Raw genomic sequence first — 23,182 nt, 5'->3', positions numbered from 1 at the left:
TATTGATCTGCAAAGTATTCTACCTCACTAATCTCTGAAGAAATAAACTGCATTAAAATAAATTATAATCAATTACAGCTATACTGTTCTTTCCACTGTCTCTTGCATCCTGTCTAACGCTGTAATCTAATTTAAATCTATTTTCACAGCAGAGCACTGCCGCTGACATCTTCCCTACATGCTGTCTGTTGTAAAATCACAGAGGAGAACACTAGGGAGGGCTATGTATAAATGATATCTATGCAAAACTTGTGAGATCCAAGTGCCAGTAGGCACATGGGTAGTGCCACAAATGTGCAACTTAAATGGTGTTCCTATCATGAAATAATGATCATAACTAATGCCCCCATAAGCAGTAAAAAAAATTCCCCCGCAATTTATTTATGAATTATGGGGAATGTATTTTTATCTATAAGTTGCATACTCATGTTATGACTGGCAAGCTAGCGCAAACAGCATGCTTGGTACATTTCCCCCATCAGAAGAGGGCTTGCACATTTTAGCCGCGGTTGCAAAACTCAACTCTGCAGTCTATTAGGAACATTTTAAAGGAAAAAATTGCAGGTGACCCAGTCCAAGGTAGCCCACTATGGGACCAGCCCAGGGGGCAGATGTCCCCTGTAACCCAGCCCAGCCAGCCCCTGTCCCCCATAGTTTGAATTCTTGTGATCACCTTAGAAATCAACTTATTGTTGTTTGTGCATAGAATAATGCTCATATTTTACCTTATTTTACTTTTCTGCAAAAAGGTCATCTTATGTGGCACATGTGCATATTTATCAATATATCTTCCTCAGTGAACAAACTAGGACTTTCACTTTTTCTACACAATACTTGGTATGATCAACAGTAGAATGCAGAACATCAAAACTCCTTTTTCCTCTGTTTTTACAAGATGTGTTCTGGTTATTTCATTTATTGCTGCGCAGTAGCTTTCCAGAAAATAAACTCCCATAGAATGTCCCATCATTAGATGTTAACTGAATAATTCTAAAAACATCATTGTTATTTAAAACCAATCTGAAAACAAATAAGGTTCCATAAAAGTGTATTCAAATATTGAAAAAAATTAACCTTATTTTGCTGCTTGCCAGGTACTGTAATTAAAATACATGCCATTCTTGTGAAAATAATTAGCAAAATTGTTCATTCATCTACATAGGCAAAATACAAATTGGTTATTGGCATGAGTTGTATTTTAGACTACAATCAGAAGTCTTCGCTCTAAATTGGTAGACTTAAGAGTCAGCTGATAAAACAAACTTCTCCTTATGAGCATTGTAATCATGGTCAGTACATGGGTTGTATGTTTTCTCAACAATGCTCTTTAAATTGTGGTGCCTGTCCAGAAGATGGATCTTATTATATTACAAGTTAACCCGTGCATGATACTCATGCATTCTAGTCAAATCAAGCTACTTAAGGTGTTAAAAAGGTTCTTGTCATGCATTTGGGCCATAGCCCAGGCCTCAACCACCAACCACTCCCCACTGTCACCCCTGGCAACCACCAACCACTCCCAACTGTCACTTCTCCTTCAAGAAATATATATATATTTTTTTAAAATCTTTATAAACACTTTTAACAATTAACAAATTAAATTAACAAATTAAAAACATCTTAGTATACCAAATTTCAGCCCTTTCTGAATTTTTTTTTCCACACACACTAAGAATTTAGTAGGTCAGTGTATAACTCCGCCCAGCAGGTGGCGCTGCAGCTTGGTTTTATTTTTTACACACACAGACAGACTAACACACGCCACTAGACATTTATATTATAGATTGCTTAACTTATTGTGGACATCTAAAAGCTCAACATAGAAGAAACTGCATGGCTGTTACATGCAGTAGATAAAGCAATTTTATTTTTCTTGATAAAGGAGGTTTGAAAGTTTGTGTTGGTGAAATGTCCACTTTAAGCTGTCTTCATTTGTGCTTAAGAGAAGTCACATTTTTCTTGATCTGAATTAGCAACTAATTTGACAAGTTTAACTGAAATGTCATGCACAGATGGTTTTGTTTCCTATTAGACTGCTGTGGTCAGTGTACAGAAACGATCAGACTTTTCGGTGACTGGACAATGGGACGTTGTTACAGAACATGAAGGAAAACAAAAGTTGACCATTTTTGATGCTGTTCTTGTCTGCACTGGTCATCATGTTTATCCAAACCTTCCCCTTCAGTCCTTTCCTGGTATGTATCCTAATTATGCAACTCAAATCTGTAACAGTAATACATCATATTTACTAATAGAGGGGCTGATGCAGAACTGGTAGCATAATTGGCGCAAATCACTCTTACAAAAGCATATGTAAAGATGGCGTATTTCTGCCCATATGCAGAACCGTACACATCTTAAAATGTCTGGTTGCGCATCGGTAACAAATGCACCTGATTATGCCAATCATTATCATCATCGTGTATTTGCACCTGCCTTCTAACAGGTACAAAAGATTCACCTAATAACAGTCATATATGCGTGTTTCTGCAGGACTGCATACCTCACTTGCGTGAAACATGCCCTTACTGTACTCGGCTTGTATTTGCACATCCTATCTTCCCCCCATTCAATTTCTCCAATTGTAAGGAGGCACAAGTGCCAGATATGCGCATGTCTGCATTGATGCATATGTGTCAGTTCTTTCTGGGCATGTGCATTGTAAATTTTTCCATTTTACGCTTCAGAAATGGAACTCTGCATCAAGTTCTGACTGTCTGTACATTCCCTCAAAGAGTTTGAGTATCAGTAGATTAAAATGTGAAAATTTTATAGAACTTTGGTGAGGAATACTTGTCCTGTTGAGGAGTGAGGTGAAAATTTTCCTAAGGAGAATGTCTATGCCAGGATAATTAAAAACACTCTCCGTTAGCTAACTTTAATATGTGACAAGAGCACACTTCTCCTGAAACATGCAAACCACTTCTTGCACTAGGGTCATGAGTTCGATTCCAGACCATAGTCTTATCTGTGTGGAGTTTGTAAGTTCTCCCCGTGTTTGCATGGGTTTCCTTCAGGTGCTCCAGTTTCCTCCCACACTCCAAAAACATACTAGTAGGTGTCACAAGCCGCTCACCTATAGCTGCTACCCGGTATACTATGTATCATTCATTCCTCATTCACTGCTGCTTCCCTGGCTGTCAGGCCAGCAATCAGCTCTGCACATGCGCAGGTGATCATCTCACCTGTGTTCACCTGTCCCGCACATCCATTGGTTACCTCTCGTTTATAAGGCTCCTCTTAGTGCTAGTTCTTCTCATCAGACTCCTGGCCTGGAAGCAGCTTATGCACTCTGCTGTGCAATCACCTATTACCTGCTCCACTCATTAGTGGTAACTACTGCATATCATCGTGACCATCTCTCCAAGTGTGCTGCCGCTAATCACCTATTATCTCTCCGTGGTCCATCACTGGCCATCACTCAGTTCTCCTACTCATTTGTAGCTATCTAGTGCCTACATTCTTCTCTGTATATGGTTATCTATCACTGCACACTGGGAACTCCCCTAGAGGGCTGCGAACTGCAGGGTGGAAGCTGCCAAGCCCAAATTCCCTTGTGGGAATCTCTGGTGAAAACCTTTTACTTTGTTTGATTCCGTGCATCTGGGTGAAGTACCACCAATCCCAGGCAGAACAGAAGGATCCCACTCATCCTAGTGAATCCTGACTGTAGGTTAATTGGCTACTATCAAATTGTCCCTAGTCTCTCTGTCTGTGTGTGTGTGTGTGTGTGTGTGTATGCTAAGGAATTTAGACTGTAAGCTCCAATCGGGCAGGGACTGCTGTCAGTCAGTAAGGAAAATCTGTGGCTTGGAAGCTGTAACTAAGACACTGGTATCAAGACACTAAAAAAAAATTCAAATGGTGAAATAATGCAAGCTGTTACACAGCCTATAGAGGAAATCAGACCGCTAAATAGTAATTGTACATATGAATGAGGACAAATATTATAGCTGCAATCCTAAACAAATTGACTGATTAGGGCATTATAAGTAAAGCGGTTATAAAGCGGCTGCTATAAATCACCCTAAATAAAATTGGTGGCTATAAGGTGGTTCTTGAGAATATCCATATATGAAAGTAACCTAGAACACTGGATTATGGACAATGTTATGGAATAAGTTATATGTATTAATTACGTATCCTCTCCCAATTTGAATAAAGTATCAAACACTTTTGTCTTGCAGTTTGATACTGAACACAGATAAAACTACATTGAGGAGAAATGAGTGGAATATTATTATAATTTAAAACCATTGGAAATAAGCACTAGACACCGGAGTGCAATATAAAAAACTCAAATAACATTTAAGCCCCAAATCACACATACTAGCCCTACTTTAAGAAACCTTTTGAAATAGAGATCACTTCTTGTAAAAACATCATAGAAGTATTAAAGTACATTTAAAGGGAAAGTAGATTTATCCCTGTTGTATACAGAAATACTAAAACTTAGATATGCATAGGTTCAAAATTATTTTTAATTTCTTTAATAGAATATTTTGCTGAACATAGAGGACCTTGGGTTGAATATTTCTTTGATTTTAATAACAATATAATAAAATAATGTTTTCAATATTCTTCTTTGAAGCCAGTTAATATGTAACTCAATGTCATCAGTTCCTCACATTCTTTTTTCTGGGTCAACATTTACAGTTCCCATGTCTCCCATTCGAACTGTACACATCTCCACGACCAATAGCAAGGTGCTTGTGGCACTTATGGGCGCTCTCCAAAAACAATGAATCGCAGAATGGCCTTATCTGCATGAGATTCTGGGAACTGGAAACTCACAAGTTGTTTCCAAACACAGAACCATCCAAGTGATAATGCCTGGATCATCACATGGTGTCGTCTCAACAGCAAAAAGATGCAGTGTCCCTGTCAACAGAGACTCCTGGAAATTCAACATCAAGCATACCACTGACTTCAGCGTCAGAAAATGATGCCAATAAGTAATTGTGTATGCCTGCTAGGAATATTTTCATTCACCATAGGTGTTCTTCCTTGGACAAGATGGCGTATGCAAAGTCTTCAATTTGATATACTCAGTGGGATCACAATCCAATAGATCAGCACGTCAGACTTTAATTAGTTTTATAAGCAGTGAAAATAATTAGACCTTGTATGAAACATTTTGTAGCACCTTGTGGTACTGTGGTACTAGATGCTCTAACATTTGATCCTTTTAAGCCACTAAAGCACGTATCCCTCAAATGACTAACTTTTTAAAGAGATATTTCTTGTAGTCATCACATCTGCCACTCAAGTGGGAGAACTACATGCTATATGGTGTAAGGAAACTTTTTTAAACATATATGGAAAAATATGGTATTGAGAATCAATACTACTTTCATGTCTCAAGTAGGTTCCACTTGTCAGGGTAATTTCAATTGAGCTTTCCAGAATTAAAGAACTCGTGCAAGATGGATGAAGGAGGTCATTGTGCAGGCATAAAAGAGTAACCTGAGGCACCAGAAATAGTAAGGGCACATTCTACAAGGGCAGTGGTGACCTCATAGGCACAGAAAGCTCAGTCCTCAGCAGATAATTTCTGCAGGTTGGTCATCGCTTCATACCATTACCAAACATTATCTTTTGAATTTAATATTTTCTGCTGAAGCTCAATTTGGAAAGAAAATCCTTCAAACATTGATTCAATAATACATATGTTTTGTTGTAATGCTGGCTCTGAAACTCTTTAATATGGTAACCCACCCTTGTCAGATATTGCTTGGGCACATCCCATACATAATGGCTGCCATGGAGTCTTGAAAAGGAAATTATCACTGCTCATTTTATTTCCATGAAATCCTCCGTGGCAGACAGCCATTTCCCACCTATGTTGTCTGTTTGCTTTTAGGACAGTTTGTTAAGGTTCTCAAAGACACCAAAGGAAAGGAGGATACAACTTATATACCTTTTTGGGGAATGTGTCTTTTCCTGTCTCTACTCAGCTGACTAAGGAAGTAACCCATATGTTACGGCTGCCAGGGAGTCTTTCAGGAAAATAGAATTAACTCTGAGGCTCTTGCAAAACAATCCATAGGGCCACTCTGAAATATCACAGATTTGCTGTGAATTACTGCTATCACAAAGCACTGTCATAACAAGATACAATGAAATCCCTCTAATGGGCAACACTGCAGGTAATGAAAGATCCCATCATTCTGCTGCACAAGGCACCAGTGATTGGGGCAGAGAGGAGCCAGAAGGAGGCACGAAGGCTCAGTCCTGCACCAGTGCCTAGAGGTAAAATATTTTGTTTAATTCAGCAAGATTGGATTAACAAACACTATATGATATTAAAAATTAATTTTCAGTATAATAGCGCTGACATAGCCCATTGTGAGACATCACTTTTATTTATGCCTTGATTGTCAGAAAACCTAAAAGTTTGTTTTTTTTCTCGTCTATCTACTGTAAAGATAATTTAAAACAGTTTAAATCCTTTCAACTCTGTGTGTCAACCCTTTCATTAGACACTTAGGGCTAGATTTACTAAACTGCGGGTTTGGAAAAGTGTAGATGTTGTCTATAGCAACCAATCAGATCCTAGCTTTCATTTATTTAGTGCATTCTACAAAATGACAGCTAGAATCTGATTAGTTGCTATAGGCAACATTTCCACTTTTCCAAACCCTCAGTTGAGTAAATATACCAGTTACGATCTGATTCAGAGTTGGATGCAAATTGGGCCTATTTTGTGCGCTAAAAAGTCGCACACAAAAAAAATGTGTTTTTGCTCCATATTTAGAGCAGTACACATCTGAAGATACATCCAGCTCTGAATCCGTAGCTTATATACAAAACATAAAAATAGTGTATTTACGCCCGTATGCAGAGCCTTATTGCCAATTAACACTACATTAATAGCATTTGTGCAAACATTATAATGTCTTATGCTATTAAAGTACCGCCGTATTTTAATATGATAAAAAGATAACATTTTATCAAAGAAACGGCAAGATGTGAAACAAAATTTAAAATATTTTCTTTTTTTTTTTATGTCAGCTGGTGAGGTGATTACACAATCATCCAGTCAACAGCAACTAGCTGTTGCCGATCATCAGCATATATTTGTGCTAGTAGTGTGAGGCGTGAATATGCAAACATTCAATCAGAAGTGGTTGACTAGTGTTGCCGATCGTTCTCATTAGTGTTTACAGTGGTCGAGTAGGTAAAAAAGAAATGGTGGAATATTAGGGATTGTGATTTGAAAATAAATATATACATACCGTTGTGGAAAGAAATAAAGGATCATTTTGGTCCTCCTAAGAGCTTACTGAAAGAACATTGTGGATTCTATGCAGTATATAAGGGAAGGTCCCACATACTAGTCCCTTGGTGTTGGCTGAAAAGTCATGTCATAAAACAGGGCCGTAACTAGGGCTGTGCGACAGGGGCGACCGCCCAGGGCGCAGCGCTGAAGGGGGGCGCAATTTAGGAATATTTTAGGCTAATTTGGTTAAAATTGAGGGCTAGGGGGGCGGCATTTGTCTTCCTCGCCCAGGGCACTAGAATTCTAAGTTACGGCTCTGTCAAAAAATAACAGAGCAATGCTGGTTCTGAGCAGTTGGGGCCTCCTTCCAAAGTGTATATGGGAAAGCAGAATGGTTGCTATCTTCAAAAATATATATTAAAACAAAATGTTGCAAGTGGATAGTAAACTTGGTTCATGTGACATTAGATTTTTAAACACCAACATTGTTTTATTTGAATGCATTTGTATTTTCTAGGTATCAATAAATTCAAAGGTCAGTACATACACAACAGAGATTACAAGAATCCTGCAAACTATGCTGGGAAACGAATGCTTGTAGTTGGTTTGGGCAATTCTGGAGCTGATATTGCCGTGGAGTTAGGACGGACTGCTAAACAGGTACATGGTTTACACAGTATTCTTAATTAAGCATGAAATTATTATGTAAAAATGCTGCAAACAGCATTGAAATTTGAGAGAGATAATTTGTGACATATAAGATCTTTTATGGATCTTTACAGCAGAACTTAAAATAACACATTTCAATATTCATACTTTGTACAGTACTGTTAAATTTTTGTTTTCCATTTTCTTTATTCTTTTATTTTTTTATTTTTTTAACTGCACATCTTAGCTAGAGATCCTATGAGTTGTACACATTTTCATGAGCACAACATGTGCATTGAAGTCGAGGTGGACATCCATGTACTACAGCACAGAACATAAACTGTTCGAGAAAGCACATCACAATACATAGTTATTAACCTTATTTGATCCAGAGGAGGAAAAAAAAACCTATAGTTTAACTTGCCTTAGGAGGAGAAACATTATTTTCGGACTGCATGCTGGCAACTAGACAATCATCCTGGAAAAACATACTTTTTAAATTAATTGGATATTCGCGTTTATTAAACACTTGCCTATTGACAAAATAGTCTTTTTTTTCTTAGGGAAATTTCAGTCCATTCACATATTTTTCTACACCAGTTATTTGTCAAATAATAATCCGCATGGGCCATTTAATATATTAATGCATAATGATCATAATTGTCTTTGTTTTTAATCATATATTTTCTAATGTAAATAACTCTAAATGTGACAGTCTTTGATATCTTCTATACCCCTTTTTAATGTAGGGCCCCTCTGCATTATCCAGTATCAGGGCATTATTTTTATGAATGCGTGTCTAAAACTATGTTAAAGGTTAGGCCTCATATTATAAAGGAGCAAAACTATATTTATCTCTTCTTATCTATGCTCCCTTTAAAACATGATCATATTCTGCTGACTGTCGAATACATTCTAAAATGCATGATACAGGATAAGAGCAGATATTGTGAATTGCTGTTCATCCATCACATGTGAATGTAATGGGGCTTTGTGAGGGACAACTTTTTGTTATTCTTATACTATCTCTAGAACCTGAGAACAGTTGGCAATTCATTGGGGCAGATTTAAGGAGTCACATTAAAGCACTTTTTATGCATCACAACAAAAATGATAACTGTGACTTCAGAAGATACAATGCTGCCTGGCTCTTTGTGGATAAAGTTTGGTAGCGCTAGGTAACAGATTAATAATGCTGCAGTCCTGGCACTTCAAGGTTCAACGTGCTGTCTGTTCAGATATGTTCTTCTGCATACCACTGTTGTAACTCATGGCTGAGTTACTGTTGCTTTACTGTTGGCTTAAACCAGTCTGGCCATTCTCCTCTAACCTTTCTTATTAATAAGACGTTTTCATCCACAAAACTGCCGCACACTGGATGTGTCTTTGTTTTGCACACTATTGTCTGTAAACTCTAGAGATTGTTGAACCTGAAAATACCAGGAGATTAGCAGTTTCTTAAATATTCAGATCTGGCACCAACAATCATTCCACCGTCAAATTCACTTGGTTAGAACTAGTTCCCCATTCTGGAGTTTGTTCTGAACAACAAGTGAACATCTTGATCATGATTGCATGCTTTTCTGATTAAGTAGCAGCTTTCTGTCTGAGTAGTATAGAGCAGCAAGGAGCTCGGAGTTACAGAACATCTAAAATTAAGTAAAATGTAACGAGACTGCTATAAGGAGGGGCTGCAATGATAATTATGGGGAAGGGGCTATAATGATAACTATAGGGAAAGCGCTACGGAATATGTTGGCGCTATATAAATTGATGATGATGATAGGGAAGTAACCGCAATGACAGAGATATGGATGGGGCAATGGGAGAGACATGCAGGGGGCAATGGGTGAGATTTAGTGGGGGCAATGAGAGAGAGATGAGGGTAACAATAACAACTTTTCTTTTTTGTGGAAATGATGATATGCCTTTAATGTTAGACCATAATAACCCCCCTTTCTTAAGCACCCCAGGCCTTTACATTAGGATACATTTGCATGCCTTAATGAATCAGGCCAATACCGATTTATATATAGTTGTTTTTGTGAGCGCTGGACTATATTTTCTTTTGTTTTCACATACAAAGACGTATTGTCCAGGCTGTAGTTTTTCAAATGATTATATTCACTTTTACACATTTCATTAATTGAAAGAATCGCACCTTGTTTTCACTGATTTCAATCATACCCTAAGACCTTCAGTAAAGTAGATATATTTAGTATAACTAAACTTAAGTGAATTAGGTAAATATATTTAATTTTTACTTTCTGGAATTATGCTATGTATATAACATGTAATCAAGAAACTATACAAAAGTGTTCCTTGTGATTTGTTATGCTTTTCCCCCCATAGCTAATGCCCATTTGATGGGTTAAAGTAATTAGCTCTATAATTTATGCTAATTATTATCTCAAAGTAGCCATCTAGCAGATAGTGCATGTGTATCCCTGTATCCATTTTATCTCTTGTTGTCCCTAGTTGTCTGTGAACATTGTAGACCACATTCTTCACACTTGTTTGTTAGTCCCCTTCTACTATGTCACAGGCTGAGTCAAATATATAGCTGAACCCAAATCAAACTACCGAGAACGTGCTCTATGGCTGTGTCTGGTGCCCAAGGACTATGAAAATGGAGAAGCTCATACACTGAATAATATTCCAAAAGTTATATTAGTAGGAAATAATGTATTTTTCTATAGTAAAGGGGATTTGACATTTAACATGAATTCTAATTCAATATTGTGACTCCCTTGGCAGTATACCCAATATATTGTTTACTGAGCTGACACTTTATTGAATACAAGTATGAGATCTATTACACAGAATACAATGAAGCACTTTAACACTTTAAACTGCATTGCTTGATTAGGAAGAGCTTGCACTATATGCACATTAATGCCATTTGGGCTTACAGATTCAATCATAAACTAAATTCTTATGAGCAAATTGAGCCTAACATTACTAATAACACAACTATTATTATGTTTCAGGTTGTTCTCAGCACCAGGAGTGGGGCTTGGATTATGAGTCGTGTATGGGATAATGGCTATCCCTGGGACATGGTCTATTTGACCCGCTATCAGTCCTTCTTAAACAGAATCCTACCAAGAGCAGTTTCTGACTGGTTATATGAAAGAATGATGGAAAAAAGATTTAACCATAGCCACTATGGCTTGGTACCTGTGAACAAGTATGTATTTGGTGTATGTTTTAAATATTGGAAGTTTTAAAATGTTTGCAACTATTTTATTTATAATTTATAGAAATAATATGATGGGTTATTCAAATAAAGACTTTCTCTATTCCAGGAGCCTGAGGAAAGAGCCTGTATTCAATGATGACCTGGCTACCTCCATTACCTGTGGCACTGTAGTTGTGAAACCCAACATCAAAGAGTTTACTGAAACCTCTGCAGTCTTTGAAGATGGTTCAGTTATGGAGAATTTGGATGTTGTCATATTTGCAACTGGTTACAGCTATGCCTATCCGTTTATGGAGGATTCTATTGTCAAAAACAGTAAAAACAAAGTTTCTCTCTATAAAGGTGTCTTCCCTCCAACACTGGAAAAGCCAACATTGGCAGTCATTGGATTAGTTCAATCTTTAGGAGGAATTCCACCAACTTCAGATGTCCAGGCTCGTTGGGCTGTGAGAGTCATTAAGGGTAAGTTGGAAGGAACAGTTTAAGGTTCTGTATTTCAAATTATTAATAGTTTCACTAGTATCAAGAGTACCATCTTTTTGTAGCATGTTCATATGTGCATGCTAGTGAGCATGACTTCAAGTTTCAATAGATTAATGTCAGTATGGAGTTTCATAGATGTCAATATAGGGGTTTATTCTCTCTCTCCTTCTCCCTCTATCCTGTACTCACAAATTCTTAAAATGTTCTCAGTTTAGGCGACACACCTTTGAGATGGTAAATATTTCAATAAGCTCCCCAAACCTAGCTAATTTTCCTTGGCATGTAGGGATTCTTAGAATAAAACACCACCACCACGCCTCCAAATTATTGTGTTCTAGGTAACCTTGCTTGGCATGGTAAAAAATAGGTTGTAAATGCTTACTGAAATTCTTGCCATCACTAGGTGTGTTGCCTAAACTGAGATTATCTAAGTTGCTTCAGGTTTTTGTTATTATGCCCCTGTAAGAATAGCATTTTTAACACCAAAATGAAATTGTAAACCCTGATATTTATTTATTTGGCACCACAGGTTCTGTAGCACCAGATACAGAAGCAAGGGACAAATAGATGTTACCCATAAATACACATAAGTAGCACAAATAAGTGCGAGTAATACAATGGGGACTCACACAGAGTGCAGCAAAAGACATAACAGGACATACAAGCGAGTCAGACAGTGGACAGACATGGGACAATCGGTAGAGAGAACCCTGCCCTTGAGAGCTTACATTCTAGAGATATAAGATGGAGAGATTTTTTAAAATGGTAACTAGACAAAAAATGCAAGTGAAATTAGCAGCATTTACAAATATTTAAGTTTACAGATGGTGAGAGAACTGAAGAGGAGTATTTTTATATTGGTTGCATGAACAATGGTGTACATTTATAAAACCTATCCCATGATTAACTGTGTGGTGTTGCCCAAAGCAACTAATCTGATATTTGCATTCCTTTTTCAACTGATAGCATGTGATTGGTTATGTGTAGAAAATTAGATATATCGCCCAGAACAGTTTTCACATATGTCCTTTTAAGATACATTCAGACTTTCACTGGAAAGCTCATTGGAGAAAATGGGAGGGAACCACTAAGACGCATCAAATTCCAATGGCCTTAAAAATCAAACCGAATAAAACTTTGTGTGGGCCACATTAGTTCAGAGTGGGAGCACAAACTTTGAAGAAATAATTTTGTTATGCAATCAACATCACTTTACCTTTCTTCAATTACAGAATACATTTGTCTTTTAAGTTCATATAAGAAAGTGTCCTTTCACAAAACCCTCATATTTCCATATGTTGTTGACTTGTATGTTCCTAATAACTATCTATCCTTCAACAGATATGTACAGTTTTTATATCTAAGTCCAATTAGGATTTGTGGCTAACCTGTGTCAGGCTGCATCTCGGCACTGACACTTGGTGCAGGAGATGGACGCTTGCACCTTCTCGGTAGCTGTATCCTGTTGCCTAACAGCGGGACACTCCTTGTTCCTTGCACGCAATGCATGCGCATGCTCTGTTCAGTCGCGTCCCGTTGCTCCGCTCATCTCTCGGAGGTCGGCTTGTCTGACTGCCAAATCTCCATCACCCAATCAGGATGCACCTTACAATTTATAGAGCACCCTCTGACACATGTTGGGTTCCAGAGTATTGGTTCACTCCTGCACCAGTGCTTTCTGAACTTCTGATCCAGTGTTCTTCGGTTCTGACTCGGCTTTCTGTTACTGTTATCCTGTGTTTCGTTTCGGTACCTTGCTGCCCAACTGGTTTGACTATTTGGCTTGACTTTACTTCTCTCTGGAACCCCCCTGTGTACCGCACTGCTAGTTTGGCTTTGACCTGGACTGCCTGACTATGCCTGTCTACTACTGTCGTTACACTGGTGACTGTCTTGGAAAACCGTGCGTACTGTGTACTCTCTGCTGCTAAGCCCAAACTCACTTGCGGGGGTCCCTGGTGAATACGTTTGACTCTGAGCCTTCTTGTTCAGTGGCGCTAATACTGTTTAGCAGCCATCTCTAAAATTCCGTGACAGCCTGGCTCTTCGTTCTAAGAACAGGCTCATAAAAAAACTATCAATAAGATGAATGTAATCCACAACCCTTGTCACTCTACAAATAACTTTGCCAATGGATTTAAGTTGTAACAATCCTTTAATAAAGTGCACACATGCTGTTGGTGGGAGCAACAGTCCTTGAATAAAATGATTTGCATTGAGTGGTGAGTGACATGAATTGTTAGTGTTAAATCTGTCTTGTATCCTGCTGGGTACTCAAATCTGTTATGCACTTCAGCTGTGTTGACTCCACTATTTAAACCCTCAGCGGTCATGCACTCATTGTCAGTGATAGCGTTGTACACTCTAGCTTCCTGGTCCCAGTACCTGTGTTAAGTTTGTTCTTTACCTTGCACCTGTTCTTCCTTAAGTCTGCTGGTTCCAGGCTCTGTTGATATCTGTCTCCTGATACCTCGATAGCATCATACAAGTCTTTTGTTTTCTGGCTCCTATTATATTTGTCTCCTGACTTATGTTTTTAGTGGTCTGCATACTATTCTTATAAGCTCAACTTAGAATTACCAGGCACAGATTTTGGTAACTTAATATTGCTCTCTTGTAGGGCTCTGATTGATTTTCTGGACTGTATAAATCTGCACCAGTATTTTTCCAGAGATATTGTTTGTCTGAGTTGCAACAAAAGACTGTAATACTACTATATGATTCCTGCATTACCTTGTGACAAATTACAAATCCTTACATTCCCTTAAAGCTTGTGCTTCATCTGTCTGCTCTTGATACTGCAACAAACTCCATGATACTTTTTTACTACAGCATAATCTCATTATTCCTGTGATTTCCTAACAGATTGCTTTTATCACACATTGACTGACATTCATATTTTTCACTTGTAATTTAGATTAGTTTGTATCTCCTACATTAGTTACAATTTTAAATACAGATACCCTAAAATATAATAAGTACTACTTATATGGAAGTGTAGCCCGGGATCGTGTTATAGCTGTAGTAGCCCATGCACACTAGAGTTATATGGTGCCCTTTAGGTATTTTTAATTCTTTAATGTATCTTAAGAATGTTTGGTTATTTAATTAATTTTTGCTAACTGTGCGTGTTTTTGTTGAAGTTCTGCTGTACTGCTACTTGTACCTGATCGATAGGGTACTCTGGGTTACAACCTTGGAGGCTATGTATCCCCATGGCCTTTAACATGAGTAGGACTTTAATCCGATTATGCCAATAACAGTACAACAACTTTTGCATTGATTTTTTTTATCATTGAGTCCTTCAACCCCTTCCCCCCCTTCCCCTCTGTGAATAGCATTGCACAACAATTTGACATGTTTTAACTTCTTTCAGCCAAAGGTACAATGTGGGGACTTTGACACCGGTATCTCTGTTTTCATATTGTGCTTTATTTTTTAATTTAGTGAATATGGTATGTTTTTCTGATATTTGTAGAATCCTTTATTCTGTTGTTGTTTTTAATCACCATTTGTGTATTATTTAAAAAAAGAACAAGAGACCCAGCACACTGAACTCTGAATGCCATTACTTTGCACAAAATTTATTAGAAGCAAGATATTTCTGTCCAGATGGTGTGATTTTGCTTTTGTTCCTATAATAAGAATGTGTTTGAATGTGATGCTTAAGATCTATCCACTCATAAGTGTAGGCGCAACACAATTAGAGTTAGGTAGCAAGATTGTCATTGCTTTCCACAAGTGCTTGACTGCATCACCTTGAGAGAATAATATAATAATATAATATAATACAATCTTTATATGAATCTGCTGTCATTTAATGTTGTACAGCAGGGGTGGCCAACCTGTCCGAGCTTAAGAGCCAAAAAATATCCATAGATGTGGCAAGAGCCAACTTTACTTTTAATATATGTGTGCATATACATATACACAATATAAACATGTGCATACATACCGCACACACATACTTGGCAAGATATTGTAAATGATGCTATATTTCCAAAGTGAAAAAGAAGATATTCAACATTGGCAAAATGTTCAGAATAATAATTAGCTCAGTTCTTACCTTGCTGCTCTGTTAGGCGGAGGAGGGTTCAAAGGGTACTTAAAGTCTCTCCACAGAAGCTCACGGTGCTTCTGTATCCAGAATTGCTGTGGAGGAAACTGTTGAAGCGGCGATAAAATAAGTCCGAAATAGCCAACATGCCCCTCAGACCTCTTCACATTCCAACCAGACCTCACCACGTGCCTACATACACATCTGCCTCTCCACATGAGATGAGATCTACCCACATGCTCCATACATGGCAATCGACCTCACCAGATGCCCATCAGACCACCCCACAAATGCCATCAGACCTTGCCAGATGCCCTTCATATGCCATCAGACCTTGCCAGATGCCCTCAGACCTCATCAGATGCCCCCTATATCATCATCATCATCATCATCATCATCATTTATTTTTATAGCGCCAACATATTCCGTAGCGCTTTACAATTGGGGACAAACATAGTAAACTAATGAACAAACTGGGTAAAACAGACAAAGAGGTGAGAAGGCCCTGCTCGCAAGCTTACAATCTATGGGACAATGGGAGTTTGACACATGAGGCTAAGGCTAAGTCTACATTTTGCATTTCGGCCCAGCCAGGCTGCAAAGATAAAAGTGACTCATAGGCTAAATGATCCTGTCACACAACAATGTTGGTCAGGGGTAGTTGTCTTGTGTGAGATTGTGTAACACATGGCAATAGGGTAAGGTAGTGGGGTTAAGAGGGTGGTTGAGGAATATTATAAGCTTGTCTGAAGAGGTAGGTTTTCAGAGAACGCTTGAAAGTTTGTAGACCAGAGGAGAGTCTTATTGTGTGAGGAAGAGAATTCCATAAAGTGGGTGCAACCCGAAAAAAGTCCTGTAACCGGGAATGGGAGGATGTTATGAGGGTGGATGAGAGACGCAGATCTTGTGCAGAACGGAGTTGCCGAGTTGGGAGATATTTTGTGACAAGAGAAGAGATGTATGTTGGTGCAGCTTTGTTGATGGCCTTGTAGGTTAGTAAAAGTATTTTATATTGGATTCGGTAGAAAACAGGCAGCCAATGTAGAGACATACAGAGTGATTCAACAGAGGAATAACTATTTGCTACAAGATCACTCCGCATGCCCCTTATGTGCCATCAGACCTCACCAGATGCCCATCAGTCCACTCCACCTACCCCATCAGATCTCCCCACATGCCCATGGGCCCAAACAAATTGTATACAATTTAACAATATGCCCCTTACTTACTTTTCACACAGCCGCTAGACCCACGAAAGAGGAAGGATGGACAGCATGCTGCACTGTCTCCTCCTCCTTTCCTGATTGGAGTGCTTACTGTGACCTTCTTGCTTTGTGCAGAGGAGGTCACATGACCAGGAGTTGGCGCTGGCTGGGGAAAAAACTGACCTTGCTGGCGCTTGGAAGATCGGAGCTGTGCTGGCAGAGGTATGATCTGCCCTGCCAGCAACAGAGCCGCATTTCAAAGTCAAAAGAGCTGCATGCGGCTCGGGAGCCGCGGGTTGGTCACCCCTGTTCTACAGTAACTGAAGTCTTGTTCCTCTTTATATACAGTGGCCATGCAATTTGGCAGCAATCCACTTTGTTTCAATTTGTATAAAACCACAATCCATTCTGTAAAATTGTTTAAGCCATGCAAACCAACAATATTGATTAAAAAAAACAAAAGCAATCCCAAACCATTTGACTGGTGGACTTTTCTTTATTTAGCACTTTATTCTCATGTTTTATGAAGTAAAAGTTACTCTTTTCATCACCAAAGTTATTCCTCCTCTAAATTTAATTGCTGTTTTTATAACGTAGCACACTAGATTTGTGCAGGCAACATGTATCAGCCATTGTGTGCCAGTGTGTCTCTTCACAAATTAGAATAAATATATATTATTTTTTCTTTTTTTATATAAGGGTTGTGTAAACTGCCACCAAAAGAAACAATGATTAATGAACTAAATGAAGAGGAAGGAGAGAAAAAGAACTGGTAGGCTCCATTTTATTCTACATCTGTTATATAACTTGATAAACATGTACTTATGTGCCTTAGTATTCATAACAGTGTGGGCCAAGTGACACTCGCTGCTCACAGTTACATTGTGTTTTGATTTTGTAGATGTGGTGACAATATTTTTTTTTAAGAATTATCCCAGTGTGCAATGTAATAAAAACTCAGGTGTTATATCAGAATTTGTAAACTGCCCCTTTATCCTTGTTATGTTCTAACCTTATTAGATTGTAAAGTCAAAGTTATTACTAGTGGGGCCAAGTATTACTTTAACATGACAAAACAACATTTTTTTCCAATTTTTTGTGATCTATGCACGTTAAAATTTTGTTTATGATGCTCCTCTATTTTCAATATGCCAATATGTAAATGTAGGTCAAATTGCTATTCACTGAAAATAAGCACAATGTCTACATGGTGCAAAGTAGACCTTCCATTTCTGCACATTTTATTGCACAAATACCACCGTATTTTCTGGATTTAACAAAAAAATTACAGTTTAGGGGGAGATTCAATTGCCAGCTATGGGGCGTGAGAAAATGACTGTGATGTCCAGCTGTCCATTATTTATTCAAATAATAAAGCTGTTTTTATAATATTCATCTGTCATTGTCATCCTAATATAGCGATAACAGAACGATATTGTGGTAATACTTGTTTCCTCATGCAAATGTACCTTTTTTGTAAGCGAGATAAAATCTCTATTGCCAGTAAAAAACAACCATTTTTGCCTGCAATAGGGCTTTTCACCCTTTAATAAATCGGCCCCTTAATCTCTCCCATGACAATAAGCTCCACAGCAGTACAGGGACAATCTGGCAGCGTGTCAGAGTAAAGCGCATTCTTTATTATTCACTGGCTCTCATTGCAGCTGCCAGAACAATGCAAGACAGACACAAGGGAACCTGAGATGCCTGGACATTAACTACTGCAAAAGCTGTGCACCACTGTGTTATATATTATTTATATTAACTGAAATACCATGTCTTTGCTAAGTGCCCATTACTTATGACTGACAATTAGGGCCAAGCAGAACTTGCAGCACTATCCCTTCATCATACTTGCCAACTCTCTTGGAAAGTCTGGGAGACTCCCGAAATTCGGGTCAGTCTCCCGGGGGAGCTGGCATTTCTCCAGGATCCAAGATTTCACTGAGAATCGCGTCATTTGACGCGATTCTCGGTGAATCACGCCATTTTGGAGGGCGGGGCCAAAATGACACGATTGGCCTTGCCCCCTCCCGCCCTCCAGTCACGCCCCCAACTCCCGGAAGCAAGTTTCCGGGAGTTGGCAAGTATGTCCCTTCATACAGGAGAATGAACAGTGATTGATAACAAATTCCTCTCAGCATAGTGGACAACACTTTCACCATCATCCTTCTCTTCAGTACTGCCCTGTTAGCCAGATGGCTACAAGTAGAATCGGTGCTCATAGTCGCCCAATATACCTTATGTTTGTGCAGTTAGCCACTTCTACCATCAGTAACACCTATTAGTATGTATATAGGACTTCTTTATTTTATTTGTATTATTATTTTATTTTGAAAATTAAATTTTATTATATATGTTAATTATATATTGTGTGTGTGTGTGTGTGTATATATATATATATATATATATATATATATATATATATATATATATATATAATGTGTGTGTATATAAAATATATTATTGTGTGTGTTTAGTTTGTACTGCACAATAACGTATTTGTTTGGTAATCTACAAAGCAGTTTTGTTCATGGTTGATTATTACAAAAAGAAAAGTTGTGACCATTAAACGGGTTTGGGAATGTAGCTCTTCTTTCTCCTGCATAAATATACACCATGTAACCCATTACTTTTACCTGGGATATATAATTCATTATTTTATTTGCTGTCTAAATGAATCACTTTGTAAAGTATAGGAACGAAAAGGAGACAAAAGAAAAAGTATAAAATGCAAAGCCTACTGTTTTGGTGTATTTAAAGACATAACGAGCGTCTTTAATTTAATTTTTTTAACCCACAAAATGTTGGCTTGTATGTTAAAGTATAGTACAGAGTTTGATGGTAATTATGGATGGTACATTTGCACAAGGTTGTCATAGCACACACTGCTTTCATTATAAAATAACTTGTTTTGTTCTTCTTCCTATACATTCAAGGTTTGGTCGAAGTGAAACATTGTCCACTGATTATGTCGCTTACATGGATGACATAAGTTCTTACATTGGCTGCAACCCTAAACTTCCTCTTCTCTTCCTCACTGATCCCAAATTGGCATGGGAGGTTTTCTTTGGGCCTTGTAGCCCTTACCAGTTTCGACTGAATGGACAAGGCAAGTGGGATGGTGCTCGGAAGGCTATTTTAAACCAGTGGAATAGAACCATTGCGGCCACAAGAAAGAGGGAGGTATCCTTGCATCAAGAATCGTCTTCCATTATAACACTGGTCAAGTTTCTTTTTTTACCTCTTCTCCTCTTTGCTGTGTTTCTGGCATGGTCGTAGAAGATCTGTTTTTAATATCGCAAAACAAAAATGAAGCCGAGCTGTTTTTCAATTAAAGTCTATAAAATTAATTTGGGCTTCTCTCCATTAATGCTTCAGATCCTCTGCACAATTACTAATTTCTCAGTTCAGTTTAAAATTGATAGGGTTTTTGGTATGTATCAATTTAGTGAAAAGGTGAATATCTCCACTGAATGGTTTCAATATAATTATTGGTCTATTGTATAGTGTCTGGAGTGACAGAAGAATCGGCAGTTCACCTTACTACTTTTGAGTCTCTTACAAATTAATCAGAACTGTGTCTAGAAAATTAGTTACAAGATAGTTACATATCTATTGATTAATTGAGAGGGGTAGGTTATTTCATTCCATACTAAATTTATTAATAAGCATTTACGTATCAATTGGGTGTTACAGAAAAAATTGAAGCTTAATAAATCTTTATGAATTATTTAACTTGTGAATCTGTCTTTTTTGTGGTTGTGTTAACTGTAACTATTTTATGAATGCAACACTGATCATGAGTTTATTAAGCGCATATATCTTTATCATGTGTCTCCATAACAATCTCTCAGCTACTCGTCTGTCTGCATTCTCCTTGACAATAATTTCACTATTCAACATGGCTATTCTTTTATATGATGTGCCATAACTCTGTTTTCTTTATCTATAACTGTAATTGTTCCTCCTTATTGCTTCACACTGGCATCTTTGTCTTGCTCTGTCTCTCACTCTCAGCTCACACACCCATCTCCATCTACTTCCAACTCCCAACTGACACTTTCCAGCCACCCCCATTCTAAACAGCCTCCTCGTGAGCTTTGCCAGCAGAAGATTCTAAATAATAAAGCTTATTTGCAAGACATTCAGGGCCTGGTTCAATAAATGGAAACGTTTCTTCAGACCTGCTTGTACTTGAATGTGAGTGTAGATTTGTGCAATTTCCCTCTGTTTTCTTTTTTTGAAAAAAAATGCATATTGTATGCCCTTTGTGTTCCTTGATGAATCAGGCTCTCAATCTCGGTTTTCACTATGCATGCTGAGCTACCAGCATTGCAATGCAGTTATCACTAGAGTACCACGCAGAGAAGGGATAATATCAGACAGGCAGTAAATAACATGGCACATTTGTTATGTTTAGATACAGCATTAGTGAAACAACCTTGTCTGCTTGTCAGAGAGAAGTGTAGGGACTGCTTCTGTGAAGTGAGTTTCTTGTAATTCTACATTTCTTTGCGTCCTTGGCAGTACATACAAAGGGGTTAGTCCTCCCCTCTACTACAGTAAGAGCAGGAAAGAGGAAACAAGTTTAGAAGGTACATAGGGCCATTCCTCCTTCTTCCGGTGTGTTGTCCCTGGAAAGAAGGCAGAGGTTAGTCCAATAAGTTAAACTTGGAAAACATGTTATTGAGTTATGTAAGGGATGTGCTTAACAATTTTAGAGCTTGTGACTTCATCTATAAAAGTTGTTCCCTGATCAAGACGAGGTTGTTTTTTCTCACATTTTGTAGAGATATTGTGAATCTTCAGAATTTTAGTCTATTAAGAAGAATATTACAAGATCTGCATTGCTCATCAAGGTGGACACACGGTTTATAGGAAAAATTATTTCTAGAACACAACTGAATTATCATTACTACAGATGCCAGAAGAGCTTGATGTGGTGGTCACTGTAGCCATCTAGTAGCCCAGCGATTGTAGTAAAAGCATGTGTCCAGTTTACCATCAAATGTAATCCACCAAAAAAATTAACTGTATTCAAGGGGTATTTTCGTGTGCTGGGAATTAGTGCAGGATATCGTGTCAAGAATTCATTCAGTTAATCGGGAAGTTGTGGCATACATCAACCACCAAGCTATTTTTTAATTAAATTATTTGATGAAGCAGTTTTGTCACATACCTGACAGAAAATGCAACTATTCCAGAAGCATTATAGAAGTGTATTATATGTATTTTCTATCAAAAGAAATGTACCAAGCTTATATGTAAAGTACATTACCTACATTTTTAGTAAACCTACGGGTGGAATTTATTCTTCAGAGAACCTGGGCTATCAGTAAATTGGGAACTTCCATGCTTTTTGTGTGACTGGTAAAATAACTTACTTTAATGGAGCTTTGACTCTCGTGCAGCACTTGAATAAAGTATTTTCCATTTTATTTTAGCACTCCGTGTTAAAACATTACACGTTATAAAAAGTTTCAGTGTCCCTTTAATACATGACAGCTCCATCTAGCAGCTATGTGCACTGTACATGGAACAGAGCTGCCAATGACAACCCAATATGTGAGAGACATGGGTGCTTCACATCACTGTTAGAACAAATATCCAGTTTTAATAAGAGGTGAAAATCCGAAACCAAACTTCAGACTTTCTAAACCATAAACCTTTGTATATGTACCATTGTGCCTCCCTGACAGGTAGTATTCAGGACAGATAATGCATCTTAGAAGAGACAGCTGTTGTGTACAGTCTCTATACTTTCTGGATAACCCCACCCCCTACAATTACACCTTTTATTTCTTAATATAGCAAATGTAACCTTCAAAAGATGTCCACTGCAATTCTAATTTCTGAGCTAATATTTGTAGGTAGAATTGTAAAGCTACATACCCGTATAGCCCCATATTACCAGAACTGTCCTTAGAACTTTTTGCTTGCAATGTAAATAAATTAGAGATGGGCGGGCTCAGTTCCCGAGAACCGAACCCACCCGAACTTTGCCTATCCGAGTACCGAGCCGAGCAGGCTAGGTACTCTCCCGCCCACTCAGAATCCAAATCGAGGCCGAACGTCATTGTGACGTCGTCGGATCTCGGGGGTCGGTTCTCGCGATAATTGAAATCCATAACTACCCGCCTCCACAGCAATCCATCGCCATTTGACAGAGGGACAGAGCAGGGTGAAGTCACAGGCTGATTAGAGCAGGGACAGAGAATATACCTTATTCTTCATCCAATTCTGATAACAATTCTGATAACAATTGATAGAGAAGAGAGGAGGATAGAGGAGTCTTTTTTTTTTTCAATATTTGGCAGTTCAAGTGCTTTGGGGTGTCCCCCATTATTTTGCATTAATATTTC

The 23,182-nt window shown here is 38.1% G+C and overlaps 1 protein-coding gene across 2 annotated transcripts in view; it reads left to right on the top strand.

Moving 5' to 3' along the window:
- LOC142099234 (flavin-containing monooxygenase 3-like) overlaps positions 1–20,555 on the top strand; it is a 54,752-nt gene extending 34,197 nt beyond the window's left edge. For both annotated transcript variants that reach the window (XM_075182479.1, XM_075182480.1), the window contains exons 4-9: positions 2,033–2,195; positions 7,740–7,882; positions 10,861–11,060; positions 11,179–11,534; positions 17,517–17,589; positions 19,757–20,555. In XM_075182479.1, the coding sequence (XP_075038580.1) occupies positions 2,033–2,195; positions 7,740–7,882; positions 10,861–11,060; positions 11,179–11,534; positions 17,517–17,589; positions 19,757–20,099 (1,278 nt within the window). In that variant the 3' untranslated portion in view covers positions 20,100–20,555. The remainder of the gene's footprint in view (positions 1–2,032; positions 2,196–7,739; positions 7,883–10,860; positions 11,061–11,178; positions 11,535–17,516; positions 17,590–19,756) is intronic.
- Positions 20,556–23,182: the final 2,627 nt, after the last annotated feature.

This window comes from Mixophyes fleayi, chromosome 8, assembly GCF_038048845.1.
Source record: "Mixophyes fleayi isolate aMixFle1 chromosome 8, aMixFle1.hap1, whole genome shotgun sequence".
In the NCBI taxonomy this organism is placed as follows: domain Eukaryota; kingdom Metazoa; phylum Chordata; class Amphibia; order Anura; family Limnodynastidae; genus Mixophyes; species Mixophyes fleayi.
This window is presented reverse-complemented; position numbering and strand designations above follow the sequence as displayed.